At 44.1% G+C, this 18,370-nt stretch overlaps 1 protein-coding gene across 1 annotated transcript in view; it reads left to right on the forward strand.

The window, feature by feature from the left end:
• The first annotated feature begins 1,470 nt into the window (after nt 1-1,470).
• SPOCK3 (SPARC (osteonectin), cwcv and kazal like domains proteoglycan 3) overlaps nt 1,471-18,370 on the forward strand; it is a 414,135-nt gene continuing 397,235 nt past the window's right edge. The window contains exons 1-2 of the mRNA XM_074993065.1: nt 1,471-1,588; nt 1,722-1,901. Of these exons, the coding sequence (XP_074849166.1) occupies nt 1,722-1,901 (180 nt within the window). The 5' untranslated portion in view covers nt 1,471-1,588. The remainder of the gene's footprint in view (nt 1,589-1,721; nt 1,902-18,370) is intronic.

The following is an 18,370-nucleotide window of genomic DNA, read 5'->3' on the forward strand; positions in this document are numbered from 1 at the left end:
CTCAGAGACAGTCCATGTGTGCATAATGTCACATTAGGGGCTAGGCTTAAATATTCAAAAGTGGCAAGTGACCAGATTATCTCAACATTGGCTGTATGTGTCCTTTCTTATACTTTTCCCTTAAGCATCTGTCACTGAAGTGTGGGAAGTCTCTGGGCCCTGCACCCATATCTGAAGTTAGATGCAACTCTCAGCCAGCAGGCAGAACAAGTTTATTGGATGAGAGGGACTTGTCAGGACAGAAAGCAGTCAGTACAATGCAGCTTGTGGAGAAGGGAGCTAGAACTATGCCCCTTTCCCTGCACATCAAGCCAGCCCAGGCTAACTCCCATGCCCTACATCATTTTCCAGCCCCCTTCTCTGGCCTTTGTCTGGTTTACTGAGCAAAAGGTGTTACCTAGCCACATCCCCTCCCCTGCTCAGGTTGCAAAGGTCATAGCGTTAGGAAAGCTGTCACACATGAAACACTCCAACCTTCTCAATGCAGGAATACTAAGGTGCACACGTGGGTTTACTATAGGACAGCAGAAATCACATGCAACATAACAATGTAACTAAAATCCCCACTTGGTCATAGCATCTGGTGCTGACAATCATTGGGGGTGGAGTACTGGACTGAATGATCCAGTATACTGTAGTTTATTCCTATGGATTTCAACATGCTTTAGGGCAAACTTTTAAAAATCATTTATAGGTTTAGGAATGAGCTTGAGGCACTTAGAAGACAGACTTGTTAACTAAAGATGCAGCCAAACACCTAGTGTTCGTTTCCCAAAGGGAGCTAGGTGCTTTTGAAAATCAAACTAGGTGTCTGCCTACATCTTTAGGCAGCCTGATCCAGCAACCTTGGTGCCTAAGCCACTTCTGAAAAAAGGGGTTTCTAGGACCGGATTTACAAAGACAGTTACATGCCCAAAGATGCAGATAAAAGCTCCTAAAAACGTCGGATGATTACCTAAGGGCCTCTGTCCCTTTGCAAGCCTGGCTCTGAGGCAGTAAGGCTGCCAGCCCTGGCAGGCTTGCTTAGCTTTCCCCGCGGGATTAGCCCTATTAAACGGGATGCGGTTACTGGCGTATTCGGCCCACGTGTTGCGGAAAGCCCCCGTAGTTTCTTGACCAGACTTTCCCGCAAGAGGCTCCGCCGCCGAGGTGGGAGGGCGGAAAGCCAACAGCAGCCTCGCCAGTCCCCCAGCTAGGAGGTGCTGGTCTATTTTGTGGCCCGGGGGCGAAGTTGTCCTGCCCACCTGGGCTCCAGCCTTCCTGGGGCAAACAAACCAACCCAAGCCCTCAGGGAAACGATCCTCCCATCCCTCCCCCGCAGCGGCGCCAGGGGGATCCGCGCGCGCTCCCCACCGCTGCACCACCGGCCGCCGGTCCAGCGGCGTGTGCGGGGCTCGGCTGGGAGCCGCGCGCGGAGCGGGGGGCAGGGCCGGGCCGCGAGGAGGGCGGGGTGGAACGCGCGCCGGGCGCTGAGTGGACGCCTCGAGACGGCGGCGCGTGCAGCAGCTCCAGAAAGAGCCGGAGTTGGCAGCGTCGAGCTGCATTTCCACTCGGAGCGGGGAGCCCGGTGCGGGGCTTTTGCAGCAGGGTGAGGGGGGTCTCGGCAGCGTTGCCGCGGCTGCAGCCGTGCGGGGCGTGAGCCCCTCCCCCCCGAGCAGCACTGGGCTGTGGCTTGTGGTTTGTGACCCCCTACCCCCCGCTTTGTGTCTTCTCTCGCACAGATGCGGAGGGCGGCCGCCTTCGTGTGCGTGTGTGCAGCCGCCTGGTGCAGCCAGGCTCTGGCGGCGGCAGCGGCGGCCGGGGGCAGGTCGGACAGCGGCAATTTTCTGGATGATAAACAGTGGCTCACCACCGTCTCCCAGTATGACAAGGAGGTCGGGCAGTGGAACAAATTCCGAGACGTAAGTTCGTTCCCCGCCGTCCGCCTGGGGCCCGCGCGCCCTTCTCTGCGCAAGAAGTTCGCAGCCCTTTAGCGTGGCTTCCTTGCAGCCCCGCCGCGCGGCTGTGCGCCGCTGCCCCCTGCGGGCTGGCCTGCAGTGCGTGGCCACCGCGGCGAGTGGGGGGCCCTCAACTTTCCTGGGCTGAGGTGCCCGCCCCACAGCGGCGCGGGGGTGTGTGTGACCCCGAGCGGGGTGCGAGGAGGGGCGTTCGATCGATCCGCTCGCTCCCGAGCCTGGGGAGGGCTCGAAGCGGGAGCGGGCGGCGCGGGGGGATGTCGGCCCCACGGGGGAGGGGGCTGCCGGGCTGCTCGTCCTGGGTGTGTTAACTTTTAAAGGGCGCCGCCTCCCCCGGCCCTTAGGGCTTGAGCCGCGGGGCTGGTGGGAGGCGATCGCCGAGGGGTTCACTCGGGCTGTGGTTTTTGCAAAGGCTCGCTCAAGTGAGAGGGGCTCTGGATCTGGTAGCTACCTGCTCCTGCACCGTTGCTCGGGACATGTCTGCCCTGCTTTGCAGCTGGTTTGAGAGGTCCGTATAATAAACTGCCATGGTCCGTTTTCAGTGCTTAGCCTGTCAGGTGTGCGCTAAACCACAGCTAGTTAAGCACGTTTCCCCACGGGCATAGTCCAGCTGGCCAGCTGTTTTCCCCCGTTAGAATGGGAGACAGATGCCCTCTGCTAGAGTTTGGCCTCCAGTGACCTCTGTAGCCCAAACATGAAATTCACAAGGCATCAAAGGAGCAAAGTGAAGCAGAAGAAAAGGCAGTTGCCAGTGCAGGGAATGAGGACAAATCAGGTTCATCTTTACAAATTCGCTCAAGTGCAATCATGATACTCTTGACAAATTGTTCCATGGGTAAAATGGAAGGGCAGTAATTTCTGGCTAATGAGTCTAGTGGCTTTTCTCCCCCTGAAATGAGGTTAACAATGCTGCCAAATATGGATTGCTTTTCTCTGTTTCCTGACAGGGTTTACTAGACTGCAAAAATACTAATTCCTGTTTAAAAATATTGTGTGTGTGTGTGTGTGTAACTTAGCTTGTCAATTTTGAAATTAATTTTGCAACACCAAAAACTTCTCATTAGACAAATTAGCTGAATGACAAACATATGTCTGATCATTTCTATTTTTGCTAAACACTTTTTATGGCAGATGAGTCAAAGATGGATTCTACTGTGTAAATGTATATCTTAAGGTATTTCCATCATGTGGGACTAGTACCTCAACACTGAAGCTAATTCTTGCTCAAACATAGGAGTGTAATAGTTGCAGTGATCTCTGAGATCTCTCTTCAGTTCTCACGACAAATTTAATGGAAGCTAGTGGATATTCTCTTTTATTTTTTAAAGCTTTACTGTTAGTTTAAATGAACATATCCCATTATCTTTGGCATACTCTGGTGTTTGTTTTCAGTCAGTCAATTCCAGGAATTATGACATTGTACATCTTCTAGCTTTTGTATCACACTGAGTGGATTTCAGTTTATCCCTTACTGAATTAGTTTAATTCTCCAGTATTCAGTTTTCTTCTCCTCTGTTGTTGACTCAGGTGGTTCTGGCGAAATTACTTTGTTTTCTAAAAAGGAGCCACATTCAATACACTTCTGATTATTGTACCTTTTAAATGTATAATGTGAAGAATAGATATGAATTTGAGGACTTAGTGTTGCATGAATAAGAAATCAGATTTACTTCTACATTTTTTGGGAAGATTCACTTCCACAGGGTATACTGCATTTAAAAAAAATCTGTATTTTGCATTATGTCAAACACCTCTAAATCTTAATGTCTTTAAACAAGTAGTTCTGTGTTGTGTTTCGGTACTTTAAGAAACATACAGTGCTGTGTAAATATTATCGGATGAAGTTCTGTTTTGCACAAGCCAAATATCTTGCAAATTAAATTTTTTAACAGACAGTATCCTTCCTTTCTGTAAGAAATCTTCCCCACAGGCTAGAGAATGCTAAGTGCTGTCTAATGTCTGTCTCTTGGGTGCCCATTGGTATGTAATGTAATACTGGATATTAGCCAGATAATTTACTCTGTGACAGGTAAGTATCCCAGGGGTTTTAAAAGTGACTACTCAGAGTGAGCACTGAATGCAGATATTTTTTTAAATGCTGACTTATTCCTTTTTAACATTCTCTCATGGTTTTATGCAGTTGATATTTCAGTGAAGAGTTGTATCTTGTTTCTCATATGGAATAAGGGCTTGTTGTTAACTTGTGTGGAAGCCTAATTATTCTAACTCATTAAGAAGTTGTTATAATAGTAATACTTCACTGCAAAATATTTTCTTTAAACTGGTGGTGGTTTTGCAGTAATCTTTCTAATATAATTGGAGCAAATCAATAACTTTGAATTTATCCACTTGCACAAAAGTTTGCACCAAAAAAGGCACAACTTATTTCAAGCAGCCATGAACTACTGCTTGTTGAACCTCTCTTGTCTGGCACCCTCTGGACCTGACCAGTGCTGGATGAGAGAATTTGCTGGCCAATCAGAGGTCAGAATTATCTAGCAGTATTACTAACACTTCTGCTCTTTACTGAGCTCTTAGAAGTTCTTGAGGGGTAAATTTACGGCTAAGTAACAGCACAGAACACTTAGAGCCAGGACTGGTATCTGTAAGCAAACTTTATGGGGCTTTGAGAAACTTGGCCCCACCCATGATAAGTGGTTGTCCAGCTAACTGAAATAATGTTGGATTATGGATGTTGCTGGATGATTGTGTGTTGAATTAGAGAGGTTCAACTTGTACCATAAATTTTTAGGTATCCATGTAAAATCTGTCAGTGAATTTGTGAAATGTTGTATAGTTAACACAGTGTGTTCAGATGACTTGTGAACTTGACTCTCTTGGCGTAAGGATCGGTTATTGCTACTTTACAGAGCTTGCAGAAAAGGAACTGCGGGTCATTCTAGAGCTGCAGCATGTGTTCCTCTGTTGAGCCGTCCACTCGGCGCCTGGTGTGCATTTTTTCCCCCCCCCACTCCGCGTGCAGCTCCCGACTGAGCCCCCACATGCCACTGGGCTGGTAGCCACTGGTGCAGTGGTGGGGGGCATGTGCATCCCACTAAAACGTGCAGCCCCTGGTGCTGCTGAGGATGAGGGATGAGAGGATGGTCATTTCCCTATAGGCTTGGGTTTGTTTGCCCCAGGGAGGCAGAAGCCCAGGTGGGCAAGACAAATTTGCCCCCAGGCCACAAAATGGACCAGCACCTCCTTGCTGGGGGGCTGGCAAGGCTGCTGTTGGCTTTCTGCCCTCCCACCTTGGTGGCGGAGCTTCTTGTGGCAAAGTCTGGTCAAGAAACTGCAGTCTTTCTGCAACGTGGGGCCAAATACACCAGTAATTTCATTCTATTTAATAGGGCTAACAACACCGGGAGAGGTAAACAAGCCTGCCGGTGGTGGCAGCCTTACAACAATGATGCCTCCTGCCTTAAGACAGAACAGCAGAAATACATAAACATGCAAGTAAGCAATTAAAATTGGAAATACAGCTTTGTGAGGCCTGTTTTATAACTTCTTTCATTAGTCAGCAAGAAACCTATTTCCCACAAACTAGGGGAAAAAGCCAGTTGTGTGGGCAAGATAGAAATTGTGTGAATGGGGGAAATATTAGTGGCTTAATTAATGAAATAACAAGGTTGATTAATATGGAAGGTAGTAGCTGACTTCTGCCTCATTGGCTCAGTTTAAAAGCTTTGAAGATTGCAATGAAAGAATTCACGTTAGCTCAGAAAGATTGTTTATAAAGTGATTTAAGAATGATTTTAACTTAGTATGTTTTAGCAGGGTAGAATGATCTGAATTGTGATTTAAATCACAAAAATACCCATTGATTTTTTTTTTTTTTTTTTTTTTAAATCACACCATCAAAATAACTATCAAAACGAAAAGGCAATCTAGTTGCACTTTTAGACTAACAAAATAATTTATTAGGTGGTGAGCTTTCGTGGGATAGACTCACTTCTTCAGCCCAAAAAATCAAAATAACTGTTACAATACGCTTGATTTTGAAGGAAGGAAGTTCATGCTGCGCTCAGGCTGTGCTGCTATGGGGAGGGATGAGATTTTCCCCAAACGTATTGCAAGTGGCATGGTGAAGGTGCGGGAGGGGAGAATGTGTATGTGCCCCCTGTGCAGTCCCAAACTATGCATATGTAATATGAAATAAAATGACAGTGGCAACTGGCAACTTTTGATTTCTCTTACGGTCGCTTCCTGTATTCTGTACTTGAATGATAGATTCTAAACCTAGTTAACTGATATCCTGATGGATTGTTTAGTTAAGTGAACTTTTTTTAGCAATATACAACCTAGCAAACAGCTTGGAAATATACTTGTCGAACCATACTTGTACTAAAGAATGGGAAAGGACTGCCTAGGAATGAGTACAGCAGAAAGGGATCTAGGGGTTATAGTAGACCACAAGCTAAATATGAGTCAACAGTGTGATGCTGTTTGCAAAAAAAGCAAACATGATTCTAGGATGCATTAACAGGTGTGTTGTGAACAAGACACGAGAAGTCATTCTCCCGCTCTACTCTGTGCTGGTTAGGCCTCAGCTGGAGTATTGTGTCCAGTTCTGGGCACCGCAGTTCAGGAAGGATGTGGAGAAATTGGAGAGGGTCCAGAGGAGCAACGAGAATGATCAAAGGTCTAGAGAACATGACCTATGAAGAAAGGCTGGAAGAACTGGGCTTGTTTAGTTTGGAAAAGAGAAGATTGAGGGGGGACATGATAGCAGTTTTCAGGTATCTAAAAGGGTGTCATAAAGCAGCGGGAGGGAACTTGTTCTATCCTCAGAGGCAAGGAAGAACAAGAGGCAATGGACTTAAATTGCAGCAGGGGAGGTTCAGGTTGGACATTAGGAAAAAGTTCCTGTCAGGGTGATCAAACGCTGGAACGAATTGCCAAGGGAGGTGGTAGAATCTCCATCACTGGAGCTATTTAAGAAGAGGTTAGATAGATGGCTTTCAGGGATGGTCTAGAAAGTGCTTGGTCCTGCCATGAGGGCAGGGGGCTGGACTTGATGGCCTCTCGAGGTCCCTTCCAGTCCTACTCTTCTATGATTCTATAAAAGACCTAAAGAGAGGTCTTGAAGAATGATGCATTGCAAAGTGGATAATTACTAACCAGTTGATCCACAGCCACATTGCCATCCATGTCAATTTCCCCAGATATGCGGTTTTCCTTACGATGTTTCATTCTTACAAGTAAGCCCTCTAGCATCTTCTTATGCTTAACGTGTTTTCCTTTTGTATGCGGGGAATGAATTTCTTCAAAATATTTCCTGATATAGTGTCTGGTACTCTAAAACCGTGCCTGTTTTTCTGTGTCAATGGTGTGTGGGGAATCTAGGAAGGTCTGGGTGTCCTGAATAATGTCTTTTTTTTTCAAGTCCACTCTACTGCTTCTTTCTATTCTGCCTTCCTCCTATTCTATATATTGTGTCTCTGTGATATAGTAGATAGCTTCTGTAGACTAGCTCTGCACCAAAGTCATTCCATGCTGGACAGGGAAAGATGGAAGGAAGTAGTGATAGAGGCATCAGAAACCAACGGGCGCTGAGCCCACGGTTATTGATGATCTCTTAAAACAATGTCTTAACTAACTCCTCTCCTGTGTTTGGCCAAGGTCCACCACCACATAAGCAGAGATCAAAACCAATCCTATCCAGCATTTGTCTTTCCTTGCCCGTGTTACTTTTTCATTTGCTGGGAAACAGAAGTTGAACGCCCCGAGCTCTGAAGAAGCGAGAGCTAGTAGTTAAGTTGGACAGACAAGATCCATTAATTCCTTTTTTTTTTGAAACTGTAAGTGTATATGTATTTTGTTTGTGGCCAGGTTTCATTGTAGCTGTTACTACTTAAATGAAAATTTCTGTACTTTTGTTAAAGCAAAATGGCTTTTTAAAAAAACAAAACCAAAAAAAATTTATCCATCCCGACACTTTAAAATGTCCAGCATTTTGGGGAAAGAGTTTAAGCATTCAATAACAGTCATAATATTGGCTAACAAACTCTTTACTGCTTTGTATGGAAAAACTGATTTTTCCCCTTTTACTTGGAATGTGTTTTCACTGTAGTCCGTGGGGTGGGGGTGTTAGTGTTTTTTGTGCATGTGACAAATATGTACTGAATTAAGCAACTGGTCTGGGTAAGAGGCATTTTTCTGTATAAAGTGCTGGAAAGCTGCATGTATGTTGAGGGCTACTGTATGCTAGCATTGGTTTGTGTGTAGAACTCCCGGGGGTGGAACTGGTTTTGTGCAAAAATTTAGGATACAATGTTAATACTCTCTTTTGTGTGGAGGAGTACTGTAGTTGACTCTGCCTTGGCCACACACAAAAGCCAATCAGAAGAGCGCTCCACTCTGTGGACAGAGCTGCCAGACTGTTCTCTCAACAAAACAGCGTCTGGAAACACAGCAGACAGGGCTGCCCATTGTTCTGGATGCCCTCTGCTGAGAGAAGCCCTCACCCCCTGAACATCCACACAGCTTTTTTTGTCAACAGAACCTGTCAACAGCAGTGTTATGCCTTATGGCTGACAGGGAGAACACTGCCAGCAAAAGTGTTCAGTCTTGCCGACAAGACTATCGACAAACCACCTTTTGTGTGTGGATGGTTCCACCAGTTTTGTTGGTGGTAACCATAGCCAAGGTGTACTCTTTCTTGTGAGAACCAGAAGAGTGTTGTGTATTGTGGATCATACACAGGACTGTATCTGAACTGTGTTAATGTAGCTTGTGAAGGAAAGAGAAGTAAAGGTGTGTTTTTAAGGCACCAGTTATGTCTCCTCAGTTTCCTTGCTAGCTAGCTGCAGACCCAGGAATTAAGTAGAGTGTTCTCAGGCTACTTTGCTCTATACGGCTCTGTCTAGATTGCTGAGAACTGTTGGCAAAAGATATGCAAACTACATCTGTGTATCTCTTGCCAACAACTCTGTTGGGAGAGACTTTCCTGATATTTGACCTGCTCTCATGGGGCCAAATGTTGGGGAAAGCCCCTTTGCTGAGACATCCCTTCTGCCTCATGAAACAAAGTGTACAGGGCTGTGGTAATAGCATAATCTCCTATTTATAATAGCATAAACCATGTTACCTGAATTTCATATTCCATACTTAGCAATAAATATCATAGAATCCTAGGGCTGGAAGGGACCTCAGGAGGTCAAGTCCAGCCCCCCGCCTAAAGCAGGATCAACCCTAACTAAATCATCCTAGCCACGACTTTGTCAAACTGGGACTTAAAAACCTCTAGGTATGGAGATTCCACCACCTCTCTAGGTAACATGTTCCAGTGCTTTGTCACCCTCCTGGTGAAATAGTTTTTCCCAATATCCAATGTACACCTTTCTCTCTGTCACTTGTTCTGCCATCAGTCACTACTGAGAACAGTCTCTCTCTCCATCCTCTTTAAAGCACCTCCTTAAGGAAGTTGAAGTCTGCCTTTAAATCCCTGAGCATTTTCTCCTAGGTCACGTGCTCTAGTCACACCCCTATCTCCCCCTAGCCCTCTCCTGGTCATTTTTGTTGCCTTCTGTTGGACCTGCTCCAATGCACAGTACCATTAATCTGGCCAAGCAAAACCTAGGAAGATACAGTGAACTTCAGAAAAGTTCCTGTTCGGTATGAGAGGTTATATATACCTAGATTTATTTCTCCTCCCACCCCAGCCCCTCTTAAGCCATGCTAGCTGTTAAGTGTCAGGTTTCAATAGTGCCTGTCATACACCATTTCTAGTATTGCATTAAAACAAGCTGCATTTGGAAATTAACTGTATTATATTGGCACTAGCATTTTAAAAGTGGTAACATTTAACAGCCCAGTGTTTCCAGAAGGTTTACTAGCACCCATTTCCCTCCACACTGATACTTAGTAATTGCGCTATCTCTCGCAAAGCTAATTACATCACATTTTTTGTTTTATTAAAATTAAATTGGGAAGAAAGATTACTGATTCAGAACTTTGTTAATGATTACTTTTATTACTAGAGTGTGTACATTTGCAGGGAGGAATTAAAAGGGGAGAAAGCGTTTGAGAGGCTATCAGTCTGAGACTAGTTTCTCACAGAGTAGAGCTGAAGGTCCGAACTGCTGCCCCACCAGCACCAAACTGAGTGGCAATTTGTCAGAGCCTTTGGAGGAGCCATGTCAAACTCGCCTTTTTTTTTTTTTTTTTTTTTTTTTTAAAGATGGCACATGACTAAACTAAAATACCTAAGTGTAGCCCTCCAGATCACATGCCCTTCTCTGACACGCACGAGCGGCAGAGGACAGGACAAACACCAATCCCTCATCCTTGGGCTGTCTGGGTCTGGCGCATGCATATTAAAATCCCAGCACACCCTTCTCTGGCATGCAAAAGTGGCAGGGGTTGGGGACAAAAGCCAATCCTGGCTCCTTGAGCTGTTCACATCTGGTGCATGCATATTATTAAAACCTCAAGGTGCCAAGAGGGTTTTAAAATGAGTGCACCAGACAGACTGAGGAGGCAGTATTGCTGTTTGTCCCTACACCACCACTTGTGTATGCCAGAGAAGGGGGTGTGACCACTCTAAGGAGACAGATGGTGAAACCCCTATTTGATGAGGCAGAGGGGGCACCTGCCTGGGGCAGCTGCAGGTAGGGAGCAATGGGGGTAGAGCAAGGGGCATCCGAGGAGTGTGAGGCAGAATAATATGTGGAGTGGAGGAGGAGAGCTGTGCCTGCCTGGGGTAGTAGCAGGTAGGGAGCTGTAGCATGGAGTTGTGGGAGGGTGAAACAAGGGGCAGCTAAGAAGCACAAGGCAGATTAATATGGGGAAGGGGTACAGAGGGTGCAGTGCATGCCTCTTGGGTCCTGGGGGTAGTGCTTGAGGGGCAGTGCAAGCCTTAAGGGGCCTGGGATTGGTGCATGGAGGGGGTTCAGTGCAAGCCTCAAGAGGCCTGGGGGAGGTGCCTCATTAGTATTCTTCTATGATGGCCGTTTTGGCCAAATGTGGCCACAACCTTAGTGACATAACATTGGGGGCGTTCCACCCTCCAGTTGGTGGTGGTCAGTTTCTCTCAGACCTAATTTTCATTCAGTGATTCATTGAGTGAATCTGTAAATTTCCATTCCCCTCCAAAAACTGCTTCTTTTACTCTTGATGTTCCTTCCAGCCACAAATCTTGTTTATTCATGACTTTCCTGTGTGGTGGGCTATCCTCATGTTAAGAGATTGTGAAACTGGCAGCCCGGAGAGTGCAGAGCTAGCCATAGAACACAGGCATCCTGACACCTGGCTTTGCATGTTCACTGCAAAACCATCTGCCCCTTCTTTCTCCGAGATGATTTGGCTTTTCTCCTTCATCTGCTTTTATCGTCGCGTTTTGTATTTCTTTCTTCCCTCACTTGTAGGTGCATCTTTTCTATAATTTTTTGTGCTATAAAAATACTTAAAAACTGGTATCACAAAAGTGGTGTCAGCTTTCTGGAAAGAATACTTGGGACTGAAATGCTGCTCATTTTAATTTGAAAACTTCATGCTATTCTATTTTATTCATATGCTACTGTTGTATTTTGCTTCTGAGTGCTGAATAGAAAAAAAGTGCTTTCATATTTTGTTTTTATTCCTTAATAAAATCACAATGTATTTTATTAATTTATATCAATAAATATGTTCATTTTTGCAATAGCACAAATAATTGTTCATGCAAAATCTCAATTATACAAAAATTGTTCACAGAAGCTTGTTCTGTTTGATTAAACACTGCCTATACTTGTTGTTTCAACAAAAAACTTACCTAACATATAAAATAAGTGCCTTAAATTTACATTTGAATTAAAAATTATATATGTACATCAAATTTGATCAGCTATTAAGAATTTTATTGTTTTGTCATTTTAAGTATTAAATTCTCAATTAAAATGTTTTTATTTCATTCAAACAAGACCTGAAAAATATTTTAAAATATACCTAAAACATATCTAATAAATAATTATGATTTTCCAATAGTTTTCAGGGCCACCAAACAAAATGTACTTCTGTCAGCTTTCATTTGTGTGACCCTCAGTAAGCTTGGAATTTGACATGCCAACTCTGGAGGGATGGTAGGCCTGATACACGAGTACAGTAGTGATGTTCTATCAATGCTTTCCTTGTTGTTTGTGTAATAGTGTTGCTGGTTGTGCTTTGCCTTAAAAGTGACCAACGAAAATATTTAGCTCTGGGAGCATCACCTCCCTGCCCCCTCTTTTTTTGTCCCTAGATCGAATCCAGCATTTCAGTTCATACATTATTTAACCAATAATAGCCAACATGTCCTTTCAAACTATATAATGATTTACTGAAGAATTTGAGTGTCTGAGAAGAGCAACAGCAACCATTATAGATGTCACAAACAAAGTGAAGTATTCTTTCTTGTCAGTGCTGTTTTGTTTTACAGTAGAAGCTTTTCCTCAGTAATCAAAGAACAGTATATTAAAATGCAGGGCTTCATTCTGAATGTTTTAGTATGTTTATAATCTACCATAAAGTGCATTTCGTGAGAGACCTGGGGTGGTTCCAAAAGTCCCTTCTGATTTGCAATACTAAAATAAGATCCATGCCCACAAAAGCTTATGCTCCAAAATATCTGTTAGTCTATAAGGTGCCACAAGACTTTGTTCCCATAGACATTGTAATTTAGGTTTACTTTATTATTTTATGTATGCCTTGGAAAACTCTTACTCTGTGCAACCATCTTTGGAAAAATTCATGGCACTTGTGTGCTCTTTTGCATTGCCATATTCCAGAAACTAAGTCCTATGTAACTGTTTTGGCTATTACATCAAGACTAGTCACAGTCATAGAACCTGACCAGGATTAGTAGTAATGGTCACCCACAACAATGATCTGACTGGTGATCGCCATGGAATAATAGGTGTCATTCTTCTTTGTCTGTATCTACACTTACGGAAAACTTTGAAATGGCCATGCTAATGGCCAAATCGAAGAATACTAATGAGGCACTGAAATGAATATTCAGCGTCTCATTAGCATGCCGCTGGCCATGGCACTTCAAAAGTGCCATGATTCACTTGTCTGCAGCTCATCTACAGGGGGGTCCATCTCAAAAAGACCTTGCAAATATTGAAATCTCCTTATTCCTATCAGCTTATTCCTATTACCACCCTTAGTGCTGCTGGTGAGATGCTGCCTATCAGCTGATAGGCAGAAGGGGATTTCGATGTTTGCAGGGTCCTTCTTAACGGAAGGATGGAACACTGGATGGCAGTGCCACACACCTGGGGAAACTGAGGCACGAACCAAAAACTTAGAAAAATAGAAATTTCCAAATTAAAGTCGCGTCCTGGGCACCCAACCAAGCTACAGAGAGTGTAAAAGGAATGCCCCCAGAGTTTTACCCCGCTACTCTGGCCGATGTACGTGGCGGCCAATCACAATGGGGTTTAAAGGGTGTGTGGTCAGGTGCTGCAAAAGCAGATATCTCCCCTGAAAGAAGGTCCAGGCGTTTTAAGGTTAAAAACTTAAAACTAATTTATTTGAAGGAAACCAAACTTAAGAACAACTGATTAATCTTAAAAACTACAGACTAAATTATTCCCTCACTACACTAGATTAGCACAGGGTTTTATGTTTTAAAGAACAAAGCCTTCAAACTGTGTTATTTAGCTGCAACAGGCAGCAACTCTACTTAACCCCTGCTACTTACAGTGAGTCCCAGGGCTGACATTACGCTCTTCGTTGCGTGCTGAAAAAGGAACAAAAATCAAAAATATAGAGCTTGAACTTATTACAATATTACTCTGGAGCTTACCCACTAGGGTTTTACCAATCGCTCGACCCTTTTTCCGATAAGAGGAGCAGATTTCAATATTTTTAGGGGCTTAAAGCCCTCTGGTTATATTTATTTGGGGTTTTCCTATTTAAAGGTTATCCCCTATATTGTTGGGTTGCCCGTCTATGGCAGAGCCCTATTTACTCTAAGATGGGGTTTTCCTATTTAAAGGTTTTCCCCTAAGATGGTACTGCCTATTTTGACCACCCCGTTATTGGTAGCCCTTTACTGCAGAACCTAATTACCCTTAAAGGGTTAAATTGTATAAATGAATTTTATACCAGAGTTTGCCCTTTTAACGGGTTATCTCTGGTCGCTCAACCTCCCTTGGAAGAGAGGGGAGCAGATCTTAAAGTAATATAAAGAGCTCTGTTTAATTTAACATAACAATGTGCCCATAAATATAATACAAATCCAATGCAATATCATTATATCCTATACTAGTCTTCTGTATTATACGTGGGTTCCCTGGCTAGTTTTTAAAATCTAGCCTCCTGTGCTTTACAAATTAAATCTAGTGAGTTCGGGTTCCACAATATAAGACGCAATGTATGGAATCTGGGGCAGTCCCAGTCCACTAAACAAATATGTACTGTCTCTTTAACTCTACTTCTACACTACAATATTCTACATAACACTTAACACATGTAACAACAGGCAAAGATACAACAAAAACAATACAATATACACATCCACTTGCTCATATTTGTATACTAACTTAATTACTTCTAGTTCTAAACCAATCTCTTATACCTCTCCTTTCCCGCTCTGTATCCGGGCGCTGGGCCCACAGATCTCTTGACACGAGCTGAGGAAGTATGACCAGCACAGGCGCGCATTTATGGCGCCGCGACAGGTCGGATAGAAATATGAGAGAAAAGAGAAAAAAACAGGAGGAAAAAAGGACCAACGTGGTACAACAAAAAAAACCTCCTGAGATAGACGGCCTTAGTTCCCTCCACCGGCCACAGGCTATGGTCGGTAGGGGGAAGGGCAGGACCGCTGCTGCGGTTTGTCCCCGTACAGGGTGCGCGCTTGTGAGGTGGCGACCCCTGCCAGGACAAACCCTCCGGATAAAATCACCAGAGCCTTCAGCACTAGTGACAGGCTGGAACTCTTCTGCGGGTCCGCTTCTGGTCTTCTGCGTCCCACGGCGGCTAGCGAGCGATGATTGACACGCTGCTTGTCACCTTCAGTTCTTCGGTCTTCTAGTGATTTTCAGCTCTTTAACGCAGTCCTTTTTCTTCGACCGGTCCGGTCCGCTGCCTCACTGCAACTAACTGGCCCCGGGGTCCGCTCTCAAATATATAGAGCTACTGCGGACCTGGTTGAAAACCTAAACGTGCCAGGTCCGCATCCTGGTTGCCCCGGTAACCAGGTAACATTCCCTAATGTTTGTTTATTAGGCATCCTAAACCTACCTATCAGCGTATGGAATTTTAAACTCTAACTCATTAATATTAATAAGGCTCATGAATATTTATAACTGACCTTTTCTAACGGTCATCCTATATACTTTATATTGAATTCCCTTATACAGTATTTTAAAACACTTTTCTGAAGTAAATTTTTCTATTTTTGGTTTAATTTTAATGTGCTTTGATGGAGAATAAAATCACTACTGCTTAACAATGCAGATTTTCTTTTTAAAATGCTTGGTTTCTGAGGCTATTTGGTTAAGATGCGGGAGAGCCACACAGACACCGCAGCCCATGGCCGGGGACACATTAATCACCTCAGAATGAGGATTTTTCAACACTTCTGAAAAGGACCCCTGTGTAGATGAGCTGTGGGTGAGCGAACTGCAGCACTTTTGAAGTGCCGCAGCCACTGGCATGCTAATGAGGTGCTGAATATTCATTTCAGTGCCTCATTAGTATTCTTTGATTTGGCCATTAGCATGGCCATTTCAAAGTGTTGTGTCTTTTTTGTAAGTGTAGGCACGGCCTCTTTGAACACACAAATCAGACTCCAAGGTATGGTTAGAGGGAACTTGAAGAATATGAGTACTTTGGGGAAAAATGCCCTGTGACAGCAACTCTCCGAGCCTTAATCAACTGACTTGGCCTCCCAGGCCCTGCATTATGAGGCTAAAAATAGCAATGTAGTCATTTTATGCTTTGGTTGTAGAAGGGCTTTAGATCCTTCTCTTTCCTTGGGTTTCAGAAACCCAATTGTGACTTCAATGGAAATGCTAGCTGTGTACTGTAACTGAACTGGGGCTCTCAGAATGGATGCTGCAGGTGCATGTGTATGTAATGGAAAGGTATCCTCAGAGCAGTAACTTCCTTTTACTCAATATTTAAAGCTGAGGTGCAATCCAGTTCTGATAATTCAGTATGCCACTTCATTGTTGTAAGTGCGTTATCTCCAGTGCTCTATCTAAAACCTGCCTAGAGTTCCAGGTGGATACGATGTGTGTTCCGTCCTTGAGATGCTTTGTGGCGCTGACATGATTGGATCCTCTGTCACGAAAAAATGTTCAGTTAGGGCCCTGTGAAATTCATGGTCCATTTAGGTCAATTTCATGGTTATAAGGTTTTAAAAATTTGATAATTAATCATAATATATAATGATAACCCTGCTGCTGCTGGTGGCAGCAGCACTGCCTTCAAAGCTGGGCAGCTTGAGAATGGTGGCTGCTGGCTAGGATGCCATCCTTATTTCTACACTGTTGCTGGCAACAGCTCTAATTTCAAAAATGGGATCCTAGCCATGATATGATATTGCCACCCTTAGTGCTGCTGGTGAGAGGTTGCCTGGACAACTGGTGCCGCTTTCTGGTTCCGCAGCTCTGAAGGCAGTGCAGAAGTAAGAATGACAACACTGCAGCCAACTAAAATAACCTTGTACCCCCCCAACTCCCTTTTGCCTCAGGACCTCCGGTGGGGCGGGGGATGACAGTGATCTATACTCCCATGTGAAATCTGTATGGTGGGAGAGCACAAAGACTAAATCTCGCAGGGAGAAACAAGATTTTTACAGTCCATAATGCGTTTTTCATAGCCCTGAATTCACTAGGGCCTATTTAGAGTACACAGATGCACTTCACCTTAACTAGGACGCTGTGGTCGGAACATCTATAATATCCTTTTGATGTAAAACACTGTAAGGAAGGGTAATTCTCAAATCTGATCTGTAGTTGTTAACACCTCCATGAATAGGAGCGTTGCAACATTGAAATTTACCCTTCTTTCCTCTTTCATGGGGAAACACTCGCTTCTAACTCTGTTGCGGATGTATTACATCATTCCTGTCTAGAAGCGATTGGTTCATGCACAGGTGTTCCTCTATGTAAGTAAGGTCTGCCTGAGCTCTCCCCTGACATCCAGTGATGAGCAAAGATCCTAGATTTTCATCATACCACCACAGAAAGTTCCAGTTTAAAAATACATAAGCTATATCTTCTGCAATTTAAAATAAAATGTTGCCCTTTAATTTCCTTAGCCATAGAGTGTGTGTGTGTGTGTGTGTGGTTGGACAACGTGCAAGACTCAGCCTTATTATTGGAATTTTTGATTAGCTGATCAGGCCCTAATCCCAGGTAGGTCAGATAATCGGAGTTCCCTGAATACCCTTTTATTTTTTCACAAAATGTGAAAACACAAATTCTGCATTTGTCCTTTGCAAACTGATTGCTAGGATCCCTTGTGATTGGGGATGGGGTTAGAGGCTCTAACATCAGGCTGTGATTCCATAAGTACACCAACTCTGCATAGCTATTCAGTGGATTCAGCTGCTTTGTCAAAGTCCTCAACTTTGGCTGGTGTTTGGTTACAAATTATTTTAGTATTGAGTTGTAGGAGTAACGAAATGCTGTTTCTCTTTTTGTGAGAGTAATGGACTGCAGAACTGTAAATTGCCCTCCTAGACTGAATCTCACTTCCTAAACTGGGGTTTTAGAAATGCCAAAACAAGTGAAGAGATGAGAGAGAGGGTTGTGGTTGGGTATTCCTAACCAGCATTGTGGGCTCTGATTAAGGAATCATACTCCATTTGACACTCCCCTCTTCACTGTTTAAAGACCTATCATTTGGTTCAAATAAGTACTTATTCAGTGATCCCTAGAGTTGACATTACTGATCAAGGGCTGAGCTGTAGACCTAATGTTGGGATAGTGTTCATGGCTAAGTTTTGGGCCCTCAGAAAGCAACTACGCTGTAGTAAAGAAGTAGCTGCCAGTGGTGTCGGACTGGACAACAGCAATTATGAAAAAGCAGTGTTATACCACTGTAGAGACTAACCAAATGATTTATTAGGTGATGAGCTTTCATGGGGCAGACCTACTTCTGCAGATTTGGGAATTCTTTAAAGTGCTGCAGGACTGCTTTTGTGTTTTGTGAGGATACAGACTAAAACAGCTACCTCTCTGTGACTAATGGGAATTACGTCAGCAACAGCAGGGTTGATGATGGCAACTGTGTCCTAGTTGCAGCACAGGCCATCGTAGCTGAGGCATTGCTTACTACATTCCCTGCCCTCTTCTCTCCCTCCTCGCCCAGCTGGGATGTGAACTCACTTCTGACTTCGGGGCCTTCACTGACCAAGGATAGCAACTATGACTGGGGTGCAGTGAAGGGAGAGGCAAAAGACTTATACAACCTGAAGCTGTCAGACTTTCACA

Source organism: Carettochelys insculpta, chromosome 4 (genome assembly GCF_033958435.1).
Source record: "Carettochelys insculpta isolate YL-2023 chromosome 4, ASM3395843v1, whole genome shotgun sequence".
In the NCBI taxonomy this organism is placed as follows: domain Eukaryota; kingdom Metazoa; phylum Chordata; order Testudines; family Carettochelyidae; genus Carettochelys; species Carettochelys insculpta.